The sequence below is a fragment of the Mangifera indica genome, chromosome 11 (assembly GCF_011075055.1).
Source record: "Mangifera indica cultivar Alphonso chromosome 11, CATAS_Mindica_2.1, whole genome shotgun sequence".
Lineage (NCBI taxonomy): Eukaryota > Viridiplantae > Streptophyta > Magnoliopsida > Sapindales > Anacardiaceae > Mangifera > Mangifera indica.
This window is the reverse complement of record NC_058147.1, coordinates 1,355,443-1,373,465: the sequence shown is the minus strand read 5'-3', so window position 1 is coordinate 1,373,465 and position 18,023 is coordinate 1,355,443. Positions and strand designations below refer to the sequence as shown.

Genomic DNA, 18,023 nt, shown 5'->3' with positions numbered 1-18,023 from the left:
AATCTATCCAAGATTAAGAAGGATAGTTAGAGTCAAGAACTCCGGAACCAAGAAGACATGGGAGACATATTTTGACAAGTGAAGCCTGGTTGGGATTCATTGTCATGATGAACGTGCATGTAAATATTAATGGTATCTGAAGCTTTAAATTAAAAGTTAACAAGATTAAATCCAGTTAATCATGATTATGGATATTCATGTCTTCTCTGTATTCCTTATTAAATTTATCTTCCATCTTCAGTGAGAATGAATCAATGATTTTCCCATTTTATCGGTAGTTTCTTTCTGCAAAACAAGCATGCATGGACAAAAGAAAGTACGCAGGCTGACTATAGATAGGTTAAGTAACAATATGTTAATAACCAATATTACATCAACGTTCTTGATTGAAAAGGGGTCACAATTATAGAATAAGAAAACCTTAACATCATGAACTAGTCCAGGTTCATTGTTCTTATTGGCTGGTTGATCTCGATCGTGGGCTATCATTCTCATGGAAAATAAATAATATTTTTTGTTTATTCAGAATGCTTTCATGGGAAACGATAATTTTGAATCCTAAACGCATATTGAATTTGGATACCATAACTAATAACTTGATGGTCATAAGGGTGTTAATGGGGTTAGTGATAGGTAAGATTCAACAGCTACAGCAACAGGCTAAAACTATTTCTTATAGATCGAGTTTAGGACTTTCCATGGAGAAATTGTCTTTATAACATGACAGAAAAGTTGGGTTTATGATTAAGCTATAAATTAAGACGCAAGAAACATGATTAAACTAATTTTTTCTGTGTAAGATGAATTACTGAAGTGTAGAAATAAAACAGACGCAAGGATTTTAGGGGTGGACAATTCCACTCGACATCAAGGTAAACTGGTCTGCAAAAGGAAAGGAAATTACACTGTCAAGCTACTAAATTCTGAACAATGGAAAAAGGGACGCATGCCTAAGACTTGACAGACAAAACAGCCAAGTATACTATTAAGTTAGACACAAAAAGGTCTACTTGCATGTTTTAATCTATTTAATCTGTAATCTCGTATAACTCAAATAATAGTGATACCGTAGCAACAGATTATTAAAATTTTCCACTAATCTGTGTAAAAACTAGTAATATACTTTAAAATTTACAATATTTTTTCATATGTTTGCATTCAAGTTTATCCATACTTCTCGTTAATTTAAACTTTGACACTACCTAAAGGTAACCAAGCTTTTATTTATTACAAGCGTGACTTCAGCCAAGTTATAACCTAAACAGAAATCCAAAAGAAGGCAAAAAACCACAAAACATGGACAAACCATATTTAATATTCATTATACTATAATCAAGTTGGATTGAAGACTTCTTCAATCATCCCTTTGCCTTATCATATTACATGTAGTTCCTAGGCACAAGGAGGAAAGGATTTTGAGAGTAAATTAGTTGATGAAAATGAGAATTATGGCATGAAATCTACAAAACCCCATTTTCGACATGACTCACGAAACGAAAATATGGGTCATGTCAAGCTCATAGACTATACAAACCATATTGAGATCTTAAGTAAAATTTATGGGTTGATTTAGCACAATCCCTTAAAAAATATTAAAAATATATAATTTTACTATCAATTTAAAAAACCATGAGTAAAAGCCTTCTTAATTGTTTTACAGGCCCTAACATATCGGCTATTGGCCACTTTGAGGGTTTAGGTATCATCTGACCCTTAAGCAGAGTGACTCCTCCTCAAGATTTGAATTTCATTAATGGTGAAACGTCCGGAAGGCCTTCGACTTAGCGATTGGCGGGAAGGCCCCATTGTGTTCTGGACTGTCTTGTTTCCAGGCCATGTTGGGCCGTCCTGGGGTTAGCTGCCGTGCAACAGGCCTACTCCAACATAGTTCACTGTCTTGTCAATTAGCATGTGACTTACGATTATCCATGCAACTACAGCACATACGTATCACGTGTAACGTTTGAAAAAGCGGAGAAAAGAATTTTAAATATAAAAAATATCAATGATATTAGAGTGACATAATTAAATTTTAAAACGAGTTTATTAAATAAATTTATTGGATAACATTAAATAATAAATATTTTTAATCTAATAATTTTATATTAACTTTCTTTAAATTATATTATTTTTTAAAATTAACCTCTGAATGTTTACCTTTGTTTTATCTGTGAATCCCTCAGAAGCATTGAATGATATGAATCATCAAAATAATTGCCTTTTCGGTAAAGTTCAATGAAGCCAAAGCAAGCCATTTGTATCATGTTGTGTGGTGCAGTGAATGTGAAGCTGAAATTACAGTACAATTAGATGCATGTTGTGGCTAAGATAGAACGCCAGAGTGTCGTGGGGACCATGCTCACTTATTTTTGCTTCTAAAGTCAATAATAGAAAGAAAGCTAAGAAGTGGCATCAATACCTCTCATTGCGTTTGCGACTTTACTCCCAACAAGCTGCTTCTCCTAGTTCTTCTTTGTTGGAATAGATTAAAGCTAGGCGGCCCTATTTACCCGAGTATGAACCATTCATTACCCTGAGGTAACTTAGGGTTCGGTTTGGGCAGAAGTGAATCAATGTTCAATTTGAAAGTATTCAAACTGGAATTGGGTAGCCTCATCTCCAGTTTGAGTTATTGATATATTCATCTTTTGCGATAATTTTTTTTAATAAGTTTTCTTTATTATTTTTCATGACCTTTTTTCTTTTTTTCTATTACGTTTGAACGATTTCTCCATTAATGCCATCACCAACTAAAACTAAATTTTTAATAATCAAATAGAATTTAAGTCAATCCATATTTAGGTTTGACTCTATTTTAATTAGAAATTAATTTGATCTAAATTGAGATAAACTCGAGTTTGGAGTAATTCGAATTCTATTTGATTTGAAAGAGTCGAACACAAATTTATGTTCAAACTTAACAAACTTTTCTTAAATTAAATCGAGCTTGGCTCAGCTTAAAGAAAATTAATTTGGTATTATAATCAAACAAAAATAACTTTAAATAATATTATTTTATTATATATTCATCAAAATAATATCGTTTTAATTGATTTAAATTAAGTTATTTGAAACTTATAAACTAACACCCCCTTGACTCGATCTTGATAATGCAAAACCAAGATGGAAAGTTAATTATTATGAAAAGAACATTTGATCCCATTATAGCCATGTGACATGTGAGAGGGGCTCCACCAGATAACATGTAAAGGGGCCATAATGGTGGACAGTCATATGCCGTTGTACCTAAATGCCAGTTGCTTGCTTCAGCAAATAATTCTCTAAAATATGAGTAAAAAAGCATAGACTTTGATTGCCTTTGTGATTGCGACTATTGCTTTCAGTGAGCTTTAGACATTGCTGCAATTTCGTGAAAACGTCGTCGTGCTTATTGAGGTGAGTGAATTACATGTTTGCACCCAAGGTTTTACTCAAAAACAATTTTTATCCAATAACAGCATTAATCACATTTTCTTATCCAGAATCGAATTTTGTTAATACTTTTTGACACAGTGTTGGAAAGTTAGATTATCATATAATCACTAATTATTTCATTTTTAAAATATGAAATTTATTTTACAATTCTATTTTTTTTAGTTTCTTTTTACCCTATCATTTTCTTTATGAGAGTCAACCAAACCCTAGTTTTCATTCTTTCTTTTAATGACTCGTATTTGATGATGATTTAACTTTCACACATAATCTTGACACCAACCTCACTGTCTTTGGCTTATTACTCGCCTTAATATCATCATTTCCAACTTATTATGCATCGATTAAACCTCTAATGATTCATCCCACATGTTGATTTCTCCCTTTCTAGCTTCATTTGACATCAAATGCGACTTACAACAACTCATCCCACTAATTTCCCACTCCATCCATTGTCAACTTAACTGTTAATTACTTCTCATCTACGTTCAAACAAAGATCAAGTCATTGCTCTTGCAATCTCCCTCTAAGATGTGACTTAATCTATCTCTAATCTTTTTTGCACCTTACCTCATTGTTACATGATTTTGTTGTTCGCGACAGTTTCGCATCATGGTGAGATTTCAATTAAGAGATAACAATAGTGTCAGAGACTAAATTTTATGTTTTTAAATTTGTCAAAAAAGTTAAAAAAATCATATTTAAAGTGTTACTAATAGGGATGACAATTTGGACCCGACTTTAGGGGCTCCGACCCTTCCCGACCCTAACGGGGAAAGGGACGAGGATGGGGATGAAAAAAATCTCCATAATCGGGGACGGGATACATGTGTCCCCGCCCCGCCCCGCCCCTCCCCTCCCCATCCCCTCCCCCTAAACTTAATATATTAATATAATAATTTCTAAACTATTAAGTTTTAGAAATTTTTACATTATGATTTATTAAAACTATAACTTTAATTTTACTAATTTTTGAATTATCAATTATTAGCTTTTACTAATTTCTAAACTATTAATCTAATATATTAAAAAACCCCAGAATCTCATTATCATAAAATGCAAATGCACCAAATTAACTTTATGCACCAAATCTCATTTCAACTTCAAAACTTAGTTAATCAATCTACCAGGTTTTACACACAAAAAATAATAAATTATAAACTTGATAAAATCAATTGAAGTGAATGAAAAATGTTAAATTTAATGTTATTATAAAATTACCCTAAATCACATACATGAAGAGCTACTAATGAAGAGATTGATTATTACATATTGTTAGATTTTATGAAAATTTTATATTTAAACTAAAATAACAAAGAATATTTTGTAGCTCTTGTAGCAAGTGATATTTTGGGAAAATATGATTTATTTTATTTATTGAAATATATAAAAGAATTAAAATTTATATTTATGGGTATAGGGAGGGGATTTTTCCCTGCGGGGATGGGGAGGGGATTTTTCCCCACGGGGACGGGGCAGAGATGGGGAGGGGATTTTTCCCCGCGGGGATGGGGAGGGGGTGGGGAGGAGATTTTCCTTTGCAGGGAGGGGACGAGGATTATTTTTTATCTCCGTAATGGGGACGGGGCGAGGACGGGGATTGATATCCTTTACAGGGACGGGGACGGGGACGGGGGCGGGGATTGATATCCCCTCCCCGCCCCTCCCCATTGCTATCCCTAGTTACTAAGTACATATAAAAGGATTACTATATTGTGTTTATAAAATGTATGGATTTTAAATTTATTATTTTGCCTATATATTATTAATAAAAATTCTATATAAGAAACTCGAAAAAATAGACTTGTCATCGATTTTCGAGCAATGCACTCAACTCAAACTGAAATTAAGATATTTTTAATTTAAATTTGATTTATTTGAATTAAACTTTAAATTAATATCCCCGTCCCCGTCCCTCCTCATTGTCATCCCTAGTTACTAAGTACATATAAAAGGATTACTATATTGTGTTTATAAAATGTATGGATTTTAAATTTATTATTTTGCCTATATATTATTCGTAAAAATTCTATATAAGAAACTCGAAAAAATAGATTTGTCATCGATTTTCGAACAATACGCTCAACTCATACTGAAATTAAGATATTTTTAATTCAAATTCGATTTATTTGAATTAAACTTTAAATTAAATCAAAAATTGATTGAACTTATATCTACTTATTAGTGGAATGACCCACCTCTTACTCCCTCTTTCCGTATCTGTGGTGGGTGCATGCTATGCTACTTATGTCCACCAAAAAGAGAACAGAAAAGATTAAGGCGGCTTTGAGGTACGGGGATTGCTGGATTTAGACCAAACAACGAATAATTAAGGCATAAGAAACTTACCCAAAAAAAAAAATAATTAAGGCATAAGAGCTGGTTATAGCTAGGCAACAAATATAATTGCAACTAAACTATCCTACTATAGCATAAATATGTTTTTTTGGGGGGTAGAGAGTAAGGTGGACTCCACGTGCGGTTACGTGTCCGCACATCCATAAGCCACGTTTCGCGTAAAGACAAAAGAGCTGTCACTCACTGGGTGGTTGGTAGTGGTTTGATTCCATGGTATCGCCGTAACATTTATTTGCTTGACGGATACTCGACAACCTCCGTTTGCCTCTAAAACACACCGTTTAATGTATTTTTTGTTCCTTAGTCTTCACCTGCTTCACATGAAAAGCCCCAGTTAGGGCCCCACGCTCAACTCCTTTTTTTTTAAATAAATAAATAAATAAAAACAACTCAACTCCACTTTTTCCCATCCATCAATTTCTCAATCATGCCGTGTGTCACACGATAACTTGCATATTTTAATTCCGACTTGATTAAAAAATTCTAAATTAATATTTAACCATAGGTTTAACTCAAGATATCCTAATCTTAGCCTAATCCACCTTTAATCTATTTGCCCTTTTGTCTTTTGCACAAAAGACAATATCAAATCCAACTTAAATATATTATAATCAATTTCAAATTAAATTTAATTTGTTTGAATCATAAAATAACAAAAAAAATTATTAAAATAACCAAGAAAAATTATAAATAAATTGATTTTCTAATACAATAACATTGATGTGATAAAAAGATTTGAATTGAATTGAACTAAAATTTATTTATTTTATATTTGATTTATTTAAATTCAATTAAATTTATTTGAATTAAATATCAATTAAATCTATCTCTATTTAATGCTAATATTTAAATATTATAAGTAGTTGATTAGATTCAAATTGTATTGGTAAGGTGTTGTCACTTATATTATTATGCCATAATGGAAAAAATGGGTTATTTACGCGAGTGGAAAGACCGTAAAATATCGCGAGTGTTGTGAGAGCAACGTCTGCATAAGACACTTATTTTTTTAGTTGTCTTAATTTAAATTAAGAAAATAAAAAAAAGGTGCGCGTAGAGATATCTGACAGCTTTACCTCGCCTATCTCAACGGACCTGGCAAACAACGCAACGGCCTTTCTCAATGGGCGGATTCCAACGCAAGAGTGAACTACATTTAAGGAGTGCGTTGAGGCCCGTGGTCTCTCTGTTACAATTCCAACACAACACAAAAATATAGGGTCTCTATTCTGAGCTGAGAGAGTGCGTGGGAGAGAGTGAGGTCTGTGTGACTATTCGAGTAAAAACAGATAAGAAAGAAGAAAAGAGATGGGAAGATCCACATCCACTTCTTCTTGTTTGAAAATTATCGCCTGTGGTAGCGACTCAGCTGATAAAGATGATCTTGATTTCTCTGAGGTATCTAATTGGTTTTTATCACATTTGACTTTTCATTTTCTCAGTTGTGTTTCTTTGCTGTGTCGTTTCGATTTACATTTGATGGTTTTTTGAGTTTAGACGACTTTAAAGCTGCATCTCTAGAATTGAAGTTGTTTATGTTAAGATCTGACAAATCTAGAGTGTTTATCAGAGTAAACGCTCAAGTTCAGCTCAGCTCTGTAGGAGTAGTAACTGTTATGTTAAATATGAAGAAGTATAATTGGATAATTGTGGGTTGTGGCATTTGAAATTGTGGTAGTTCTTAGAACTCTTGAGGATTGAGTGTTTTAAGTTTAACTTCCATTGGCGTCTTTACTGATGTTCATTTCAAGCAAATCTAATGATGACGTAATTATTAGTATCTGCTGGTCTTGTACAGTATGATCCACTACCGAGGTTATTGTAAAAGTTATCACATGACTGAGAATCTTGAAGCATTGAAGCACATTGATTTTATTGGCTTTCCATAATGGAAAAATGAAAAATCAAATGTACTATTTATAAATATATATTAGATTGAATAGATTTATTTACTAATTGTTCAGGTGCTGCCGTTCTCATTTAGCTAATTGTTACTCTCTTTTTCTCCATTAGTGACACTGTTGTGATACGTTCAATGTGAAATGCCTTTTTGTTTTACTTGCAAGGCTCTATGAAATTCTCATTTGGGCACTAGGGCTAAAGTCGGGATGAGAATGGTGTTGGGAAAGAGGGGTTGGTTTTATTGCAATTTCATTTGCTTCTCCTACAGAGTTAATTGATATTTGAATATCTTTACAGAGCAAAGGTGCAAATGACAAACGCGGGTGGAGTTTTCGAAAGAGATCTGCTCGGCATCGAGTGCTAAGCAACACTGTGATTACAGAAACCCCTTTATCTGCCAAAAAGGAGAGCCCAGAATCTGCTGATGTCAACTTCCTACCACCCAATAACTCCAATGTTCCAGAGAAAGTGTCCATGATACAATGCATTGAAGAGAAACCTCAGCTGTCAACTCCAGTGGAATTGAAAAAATCTGAGACCACTGCTGTCACTGATACTGAGAGCAAGCATAATTCAATCCCTGATGAGTCTATTGTTACTGTCATCCAGGCTGCTGTCCGAGGGTTCTTGGTGTGTCTTTGTTTCTGAATTGTATGATTCATGAATTTACAGTCATTATCATAGTTAACTTTTCTTATCTTCAAAATTGTTTTCTAGGCTAAAAGAGAACTCCTAAAGCTTAAGAATGTAGTTAAGTTGCAAGCTGCTGTACGTGGGCACTTAGTTCGGAGACATGCCGTGGGAACCCTACGTTGTGTTCAAGCCATTGTTAAGATACAAGGTCTTGTTCGTGCTCGTCATGCCCATCTTTCTCTGGATATTTCAAGTACTGAGAAGAAGGTAACATGCAGTTCAAAAAACCTCAGTAATGCAACTGAGTTTAAGTGAGTCTATCCAAATTAGATGATGTTTAATGAGGAAGCAAATTTTTTCTGTACAATGCTGGTTGAATTTAGTCAAACAATTGTATTTATTACGTTATTTGATAAGCGGTGACTATTACAGTTGTTTAGGTTTCTAATGCAAATTCATCTTTGTTCTTCCCTCCTAGATTATGGTTTTTTGAAAGAGAAGTAACAATGTCACCTAATCCTCTAAATGAAAGAATCCTTACATGCATTTTGTAGAAACAGTTGTTGTTGTTTGTTTATCCTTTGATATGACTTTTTCTATTCATTCTTTATTGTTTCAGGAGAAGGAAAATTTGGTATCTAAACCAAATGAAACCTACATTTCTATTGAGAAACTACTTAGCAATAGTTTTGCTCGACAGGTATGTAGGTTGTCATTTCTATTCTGTAGTTTTGCAGATGTATTGTAGGCCTATGTTGCATTCCTTATTACAGATTATCCCAGACATACTGATCCTCTTTTGCTCCACTATTCTCTCTGATTAAAGCTAATGAAATCAACACCGAAGACCAAGCCCATCAATATTAAATGTGATCCTGCTAAATCAGATTCTGCTTGGAATTGGTTGGAGAGATGGATGTCTGCTTCAGCTATGAAACAGTCACCAACAACAGAGTCACCTGAAAAAAAGAAGACTGAGAATTTTGCCTCTCCTGTAGAAACTATTCATTCTGAAGTTTCATGTGATTCAGTGCATGTGGACTCAAAAACAGTTGTTAAGGAATCTGTTATGCTATCTCAAAGTGAAGAAAATCTGATGACTCCTGATGCAGACAAGTTTGTTTTTCAGCCATGCCAGCCAACTTCTATGTTGAGAGGTGATTTGGAGCTGTGTCAGCCTGAGAACACCAACACATCTGATGTGAATGAGATCCCAACAGAGATGAGTTATCATCATAATCAAGTAAAGCAATCAGATGAAGCTTCTGAAAAGGAACTGAACTCTCTTTCTAGTGACCCTGAAATTGAAAGTAAACAACACAAACATTCAATGAAAAGGGTTGCCTCTGACAATCTTGAGACAGAGGAGAAGAAGTTTGTATTTGGATCAAGAAAGTCAAGTAATCTGTCATTCATTGCTGCTCAATCAAAATTTGAGGAGCTCAGTTCATCAGCCAATTTAGAAAAATCAATCAGTTCAGTGCACCAAGATGTATCAGTTGACTCAAATGCAGACACAGTTTTCTCTGGGGCAGATACTTTGAACAGGACAAAGGATCTTGACACAACAGAAAATTCACTGTCTAGGTTTTATGGTGACTCTGACTGTGGCACTGAACTTTCTGTTACTTCGACTCTTGATTCTCCTGATATTTCTGAAGTTGGAACCAGAGAATATGGGAATGAAGCTAAAGTGACGGAGAAGGAAATTTGTGATCCAACCAACTCAGGTAACCTTGATATCAAAGATGCAACTACAATCCCAGTGTCTGATAAGTCCCATTCAGTTGTGGATCAACCTGAGAAGGTTGATGAGATCGAAGTTGAATCTGTTACTTCAGCTGCAGTTGTAGACTCTCCACCTTTAGAGCACAAGCCAGAAGGTATTTCATCTGATGTCCACAAAGTACCGAACAATGAGACAGGGCATCAAACATGCAGGTCATCCCCGGAAGCCTCTCCCAGAAGCCATATGACTGTTCCAGAGTCCCATGGAACACCTTCAAGCCAGGTATCTGTGAAAACTAAAAACAGCAGAACAGAAAGGAGTGGATCCAACCGAAAGCATAAGTCCCTGTCAGCAAGCAAGGGATCTCCATCAAATCCAAATCATGATTCTGGTGCAAGAAGTAGTATGGAACGGTTGCCAAAAGATCAGAAAATTGGGAAGAGACGCAATTCCTTTGGTTCTACAAAAAGTGATAACATTGACCAACAACCAGGAGATGGTAGCAGTAGCAGTTCTATCCCCCATTTCATGCAAGCCACAGAATCTGCAAGAGCCAAGCTTCAAGCAAATAACTCACCTAGATCAAGTCCAGATGTCCCTGACAGAGACATCTACATCAAGAAGCGGCATTCCTTGCCTGTTGCAAATGGAAGACACGGTTCTCCCCGTATCCAGCGGTCATCTTCTCAAGCTCAGCAGGGTGCAAAGGGAAATGGTACCCATCCTATTCATGGTACTTTCTTTACTTTTCTCATTTTTTTCTTCAAATGATAGTCGTGCTGATTTATCTGCACTAGCTTTGCTTCTGTTTTCTTTCTCTGTTTATTTTTTTTTTTGCTTTTTTGATCAAAGTATGGCTATGTCTGAATGTTCTACAGGCCTTTCCTCTTCCATAGATACACCAGAAAAAAAAAAAAATGCGAGAAGAAGAATGTTCACCATTTATATGCTAAGAGCTCCTTATTGATTGTAGTCATGGATTCCAGAGTATTTTAGAGATTATATTAATGTCTTTCTCCAACTACTGTGCTTGTTAGTCTTTTATAAAGAACATGCATATTACTTAGCATTCACATGGTAGGTGCGTACATGGAAGGGCTCTGTCTTTGTGAACATCCTCCTAAATGTTCTCTGCCTGTGTATTGGCATTTTCCAAGAATGTTCTCCTGCTCAGTTCATCTACATATTAAAGCAACCAATACCACTGTCTATAATTATTGCTAGATTTATGTCTTGACAATCACTGGAGTGGCTGAGCATTCTGGCATGCCAACACTAACAAACACTAACACCTGTAAAATGCAAATATTACTGAAAAAGGGTTTTTCTTTTTTAGTCAATTTTTATGTAATGTTCTTGGCAAACTGACTTTTGCACTTGTTTGCATGGTTCTTGCTTTTTTCAGAGAGAAAATGGCAAAGGTGATGAGAAGCATGATGGCAGTTGTGTTAGTAACCTGTTCGGACAAGAGATTTGGATTAGATTGGATTGGATTGTTGGTCTACGTGACTGATCACTATATAGATCTACACCTCTAGTTCCTTTGCATTCGACTATGTGGTAGCTGAACTATGCATTGTGGTGGTATTATGGCAGGAAAGGATACTGTAAAGGTATAAAAAAGGAGTGATCAGGATCCGTGTATATTGTTAGTACCCAATCATTTCTAAATATTTTTTTTCGAACTTCGCCCAGAGGAATGCTTGTGTGTTTATTCAATCTGTGTGATTATAAAGGCTTGTTACAGATGTTTTGGGATGTGTATCTGAAAGTTTGATACATTGACTATCAAGTGGAAGGCTTCTGCTGTAGTTGTTTTCCCACTTGCATTGTAATAAATTGATTAGTTTTCATTCCCCCGTGATTTAATTTCCATCTGTTTGTTATTTGATTGATTATATACTCGACCAACTGTATGGAGCCTTGTACTGATTATTCAGAAGCTGGCTTAGATATCTGGGTTCTAGGATGCCTTGGCAGGTGGTTGGCCTGAATTTACATGTTCTTGTATTGCTAATTGAATTAAGTCCGAATTCCAAAATTACAAGGAAACAACTGTAGCAGAAAGAGTACAATTTAAGTGAATTCTAGCTTCACTCAAAGGATAAAATAACCATGGTTTTGAAACTCGGACCAGGATCTAATGGCCAGTTTCCACGGTTTTAAATCCCGAACCGGGATCCAGTGACCGGTTACCATGGCTTCGAAGTCTTGAAACTTTTTAAACCACACGTTTTGGACCAGTACAACCCGGTCAAACCACTATATTGAGTTATTTTGCAAAATTTTGTTCTGTCTAAGACCTACGATGGCACATTGTCATGTGTGCCTCCAGGTCATAATTGGGATTTATTTGCTTAATCATTAAATAGATTTTGTTATTGTTGAAACTTGAATCCAATCCATTTTATAATGCAAAACTCACACCATATCAGCAGATTACTATTTTGTTTCATTAAACATTGTTTTAATACCAGTCAAGTTGGAATCAAGTATTATTCAACTCCAACTTATATAGATCTTAATTTTAGAGATTAACAAAACTAATAAAATATTAAAATTTTTAAAAAGATTATCTGAATTCAAATCTTAATCACATTTATTAAATATTAACTTATTTAGTATAATAATTTTAACTCTAAAATTCTTTAATTATTAAAAAAAAAAATTTGTATTGGATTGTTAACCTCGATCGGCTTCTTAACCAGTTAAGACGTAATCTGGACCTGAATACATTTTCCACTCGGGTTAAAAACAATTATCTATGACTATAAATGGGGTTTTCATATCGCAAGTTCTGTCGTACCAGGTGAAAAGTTGAGCCCAACTCTCACTCGGAGAAATTCTTGGTCTAAAAACCCAAGCACGACGACCATGCACTATATAACAAGCCACGTGGCAATCTCCAGATAGAGAGACAAGAACTTGTAGGCTATTGCTGGTGTTCACGTAACTAATCATACACATTGATCATCTACCGTTGCTTCAATCCTAACAAGTGTGGTCAGATCAGAATCTGCATTCTTTTACCCATTCTCAATCACGACGCGTGTAAAAAACACACCACAGCCTAACTAGGTCCTTCGGAGTACACGTGTCCATCCATTCATTCGCGTACATAACAGATATTGAATGACAAATGAGAAAAAGGAAAAAGGAAACCAAGTAGTATCACACATCGAAACGGCAGCGCAGAGCAGCGAATACGGAGGATCTAGGGTTTCCTGGGATCTCTCCGTCATTAGTTATTGCTTGATAAAGTTTCATAGGCCTCTCCCTCCCTGGTTCGATCCTGTAAAAATCTTACAGTTATTAGGGTTCTCGAAATTGGGTAAGAGATTTTCTTTAAAAACACAGTAGTCATAAGAAGCGTCTACTTGGAGTTTCGAATCTGATAGAAACCCTAAAAAAGAGAATTCGTTCCTTGAAAAAAAGAACAGTACCTGTACTATAAAACATATACTGAGAATCGAAGCTGGAAAAGAGGTTATTTTGAGAATATTGTAAGTAAAAATGCGAGGATTGCACAAATCGAAAAGGGTTTCTTGGGCATCGGATGTAAATCTTTGTCAGGTAAAAGAGATTATCAATTTTGACTAATTTGATGAGTATGTATCGGGATTAAGGTGATGAAGACATAAAACTGATGAACCTAAAAACCAATATAGTCCTTGTGAAACTTATTGTTATGTGGTTTATTGTATGTATTTGATATAATGCTTTGGTGTGTGGCTTTTCTATATCTGAAACGTTTTTGGGTTCATGCATTAATGGGATTTATGCAATGATCGTGTTTCCCTAAATTGAATTCGATGAGTAGATTTTTGAAGATAAGTTTGCTAAGATAGAAGATTTATATAAATTTTTCGCATTGTCAGCGATCTGGAAATGCAGTTTGCATTGAAGCTGTTTGTCACCTCGAATTTTGATTTCTAGAACTAGTTGTTGAACAGGTAGGAATTGAAGTTATTTATTTATGGTGACTGAAGTTTCTTGTGAAATCATTTGTGGTGTGCTTCTTTTGAGTTTTAATTATATAATTTGCTAAATTGTGTTTAGTGAAGACCCAAGTTGATTCACTAATTCTACAGAACTGGAAGTTCAGAGGTTGGGCTTGAACTTAATGCATTCTCTAAATTTCATGCTATGTAATTGATGTAATGTTAGTAATAGTTTAGATCAATTAGCAAGCCTGTATTAAGTTTCAACTGAATTTGAGGAAGAATGTTTGACTATGAAGTACACCTAACTCTTAGAATTTGTAGGAATGTGGAATCATTTCTATGATCATTTGAATTGCTAGTCCTGTGAAGTAATCTGAAAATGTGTCTAATGAGATGAAAATATGGAAAGAACATAATATCAGTTAATCTGTGATAAATGTAGAAAACAATTGTATAGAATCTAATTATTATACACTTTTTAATGCATTCTTAGCTAAAACAAAGATGGTGAGAGAGGTAAGCCATGAATTCATCAAAAGATTAACACAACTTGGTTCAGGCACTTGAGTGAATGCTTATTTAAAACTAATTGAAACTTTTAATGAGATAATCACCATGAATAAAGATTTTTTTTTTAATTTTAAAAAATTTAAATTTGAAAGTGCACAAGGAAAAGAGAAAAAGTTGTACTACATTTTGAAGTGGTGAGAAAATATTTGATGGGATGTGATTTGTCAATGTGTATAAGGGAATTTACTGGAGTGCTTGGCAGATTACAGTTTATGATCTTGTATGGGTATATTATTTCTGCAAGATAAAAATAATGGTTCACAATAGAAAATATAACAAACTGAGGTGGTTAATATAACAATGAATGAAGGTTTGTGCTTGAACTTGCCAATTTTTATTATAGGCATTGGATGTTCTTTCTCAAGAAATTTCCGCATATAATATTTCTGTTTCTAGCATTATTTCTTATGAAGTGCTGGGAAGTAAGTAGCATACCTTTTATAGGACAATATTGAGTTTGTTGTGCATATGCTTGAACTTATATGTGGAAGTATGAAGAATTAGAGAGTATTGATTTGTTCATTTTTTGCTATTAGTATCGTTGTGTCAGGGGAATGCTTTAGAATGGGGTGATACAACCTATCTAGGCTATGTTTATTTTTTAAATTGCTTCTTTGGTTTGGTTTTACACTCCATGAACAATAAGTTAATGTCACATGTAACAGTATAACATACAGAATGCTTGTCTGAATTTTTCTAGAGATTTTCATCATAATCATTATTTTTCAATCAAAGTTTCTTGGTTATTGTTGCTTCAGAGAGCTTTAAATTGAATGTGTATCAGAGATTATGGTTCCATTTACAGGGTAAACTAATGCTTCTCTGTATATAGGTGAGGCTTTTTTTGTCAGAGGAGTCTCCTTCACAAGTTGGGTTAGGTCCGCAAGACCACCTGCAAGCAAAGTCTTCATTTCCAGCTCATTCAAATGGAGTGGTCAGTGATGAGTTTCTTCCTCCTGGCTTTGAGGGAACTCATCCTCCAAACCAATCACAAATTAAGTTGTCTGAAATTCCTCTAATCAAATGGAGTTGCCCTACCAGGGTAAATCACAGTTTCAGTTTGTAATTTTGACCACTTGCTTTAACTTAAATGTTAATTATTGCCAGAAATAGTTATAGAGTTAAAATTCATTGTTATTACAGTTTCGATTGGACCTTAATTGGCAAGTGGTTGCTGGGGATGAGAGCAAAGAGGTGGAGATTCAAAATCAAAGAGAGATGAGAGTGCTTGAGGCAGTTTATCCTCGCCCATCTGCCATTCCTCCAAAGTTCGATACTCTGCTAGTTTCTTAACATTCATCCCATCATGGGTACTACTTTCCTTTGACTGAAATGTTTGTTTTTTTCCTCTCTTAACAGCCCCTCCATCCCAGCGGACATAGAATTTGAGCATTACAATGATCAGCAAACTCCTCTGATACCCATTACTCCCATTGAAGATGAAGAAGCTACAGCAGACACACCATCTGGTTCAGTGGCACCATTTAGTGTTCCCATCAGCTCACAGCCCCCACTTTTGCCTCCTGGAATTCCAGCACCTCCTCAGCTTAACATATTTGGCGTGTCAAACACTTCTGTCAATGAGAAACCAGCAGCATCTGGAATGACCTTTGATGTTGACCCTGAAGTAGTTGCTGCTGCATCTGCTGCCTTGAATGAAATGACAAAGAGCAATGAGCATGGCAATCTGATTGACCATGACTTGCTCATTAAAATACTCAGCAACCCTAATTTGATTGAGAAATTAGTGACTGATCAAGGAGCTGCCTCAAAAATGCAGAACAAACCCAAGCCAACTTTGCCTTCAGTATCGTCAGACCACCCTCCTCTTCCTTCCGTTCCTGTTACAACCGATCGGCCTCCTTTTCGAGTGAATATGATGGAAACCAGTTCACCTTCACTAGCGGCTACTTCAAGTGGGGCTTTTTATACTCAACCAAACGGGGTAGGAGTGGGGCACCCTCCAAATGCATGGGTTAAACCACCACCTGGGGTTATTCCATCTTCATCTTCAGTTTCTTGTGGGGTTTCTCAAACAAAAGACATGAACTACTATAAGAATTTGATTCAGCAACATGGAGGGGAAAGACAAGAAACTCCTCAGACACAGCAATTTGGTGGCCGATACATTCACCATCCAGGAACCAACCAAGAATTAATAAATAACCCCAAATCTAGAGACTCGAAGCCCAAAATAATGAAGCCTTGTATTTATTTTAACAGTGCAAGGGGATGCCGTCATGGGGCCAACTGTGCATACCAGCATGATACATCGGCCCAGCAACGGGGCAGTAACATGCCCGAGATGCAAAATGCCAAGAGAATGAAAATGGATAGAGAGATTAGCAGTTAAAAAATTCCCAAAAAAAGGAAAAAAAAAATAACTTTGGCTTGCTGTTGTTGCAAGTAATGTAATTCCATTTCAATACTTTTTTCTTTGTCGCATTTATAATCAGGATTTGAGTTACGGGATGAATATCTTGTATTTGACGATCTCAACTGAGGATTTTCACTATCGTCATGACCAATTACCTTCCAAGTTTCATTTCCCACAGAGTGCTCCTTATTTTATTTTTTTTAATTATAAGATAACATTCTCTGTTGCTTCCATGGAAACCAGATTCTGCTTGATTGGTTGTTGTAAGCCTCGCTTTGTTTAGTTTATGCGAATAACTGTGACAGTCGGCAAAGTAACTTTGGGCGGAATTCAGCGGCTCCAAATGTGTTTCAGCCGCTCGCTTCCGCAAGTGGTTTTCCCAGCTCGCTTATATTGCTGCAGCACAAGTCCACTGAAATCAGCTTCTATGTAAAAACTCCTTAGAGATTCTTATTTCAATTTTCAATCGGGTGGTTCATGGAATTTTTACTCCAATTTCTGAAGAACTTTCCTTTCAAAGCTACAGATTGAGTTCAATGCCTTAGACTCACGCTTAGCATCGTGCATCGAGTTCTTAGCCCAATGCAACACACATCATAGTAGATATGAACTGAATCGAACTCGTATATCCCTTGACTCAAGTTTAGCTTTAGTGGAAAATGACAGGTTTCAAATTCGACATATAAGTGTTACACACGTAAAGTTAAATAATCGAACTCAGCATGCCAAATCCAGGTTAAGCGGAGAACCGATGATTACTATGTTATCCTTTGAGATTATCTATTAAAATAATGTTATGCATACCTATTTTGAGTGTGTGTATATATATATACATACACACACAAATATAATGTGTCATCATATAATTGAATATTATTTTATCATTAATTCAAAATCATTTCATTACTTAATAATATATATTAACTGTAGAGTTTTTTGTGCACTCAAAGTAAGTGAACATAATTTAATTATATGGGTGAGTTTGGTTGAGGGATTTTAAGATTACCTTGGTAATCTATCTTTTATTCCTTTGTTTGATTTGTCAGTAATAAAATATTACAGTAATCTTCTATTACCA

General features: G+C 35.2%; 2 protein-coding genes across 2 annotated transcripts; both read left to right on the top strand.

Annotated features, from left to right (window-relative positions):
- Positions 1-6,867: 6,867 nt before the first annotated feature.
- On the top strand, positions 6,868-11,910 carry LOC123229907 (protein IQ-DOMAIN 32-like). Its single transcript, XM_044655940.1, has 6 exons — positions 6,868-7,188; positions 7,990-8,322; positions 8,410-8,592; positions 8,945-9,025; positions 9,152-10,787; positions 11,460-11,910. Exons 1-6 carry the CDS (start codon positions 7,099-7,101, stop codon positions 11,477-11,479), a joined length of 2,343 nt encoding a protein of 780 aa, XP_044511875.1. The 5' UTR covers positions 6,868-7,098; the 3' UTR covers positions 11,480-11,910.
- A 1,278-nt stretch (positions 11,911-13,188) lies between these two features.
- LOC123229866 (zinc finger CCCH domain-containing protein 6) lies at positions 13,189-17,107 on the top strand. Its single transcript, XM_044655860.1, has 4 exons — positions 13,189-13,627; positions 15,401-15,610; positions 15,712-15,836; positions 15,928-17,107. The coding sequence occupies exons 1-4, from the start codon at positions 13,568-13,570 to the stop codon at positions 16,919-16,921; spliced, it is 1,389 nt and encodes a 462-aa protein (XP_044511795.1). The 5' UTR covers positions 13,189-13,567; the 3' UTR covers positions 16,922-17,107.
- Positions 17,108-18,023: the final 916 nt, after the last annotated feature.

Excerpts from the sequence above, each read along its gene's own strand:
- LOC123229907 (XM_044655940.1), top strand. The coding sequence starts at position 7,099 with ATGGGAAGATCCACATCCACTTCTTCTTGTTTGAAAATTATCGCCTGT. Across the intron at positions 9,026-9,151 it reads GCAATAGTTTTGCTCGACAG|CTAATGAAATCAACACCGAA; the intron begins GTATGTAGGTTG and ends CTCTGATTAAAG. Across the intron at positions 10,788-11,459 it reads TGGTACCCATCCTATTCATG|AGAGAAAATGGCAAAGGTGA; the intron begins GTACTTTCTTTA and ends TGCTTTTTTCAG.
- LOC123229866 (XM_044655860.1), top strand. The coding sequence starts at position 13,568 with ATGCGAGGATTGCACAAATCGAAAAGGGTTTCTTGGGCATCGGATGTA. Across the intron at positions 15,611-15,711 it reads AATGGAGTTGCCCTACCAGG|TTTCGATTGGACCTTAATTG; the intron begins GTAAATCACAGT and ends TTGTTATTACAG. Across the intron at positions 15,837-15,927 it reads CCATCTGCCATTCCTCCAAA|CCCCTCCATCCCAGCGGACA; the intron begins GTTCGATACTCT and ends CTCTCTTAACAG.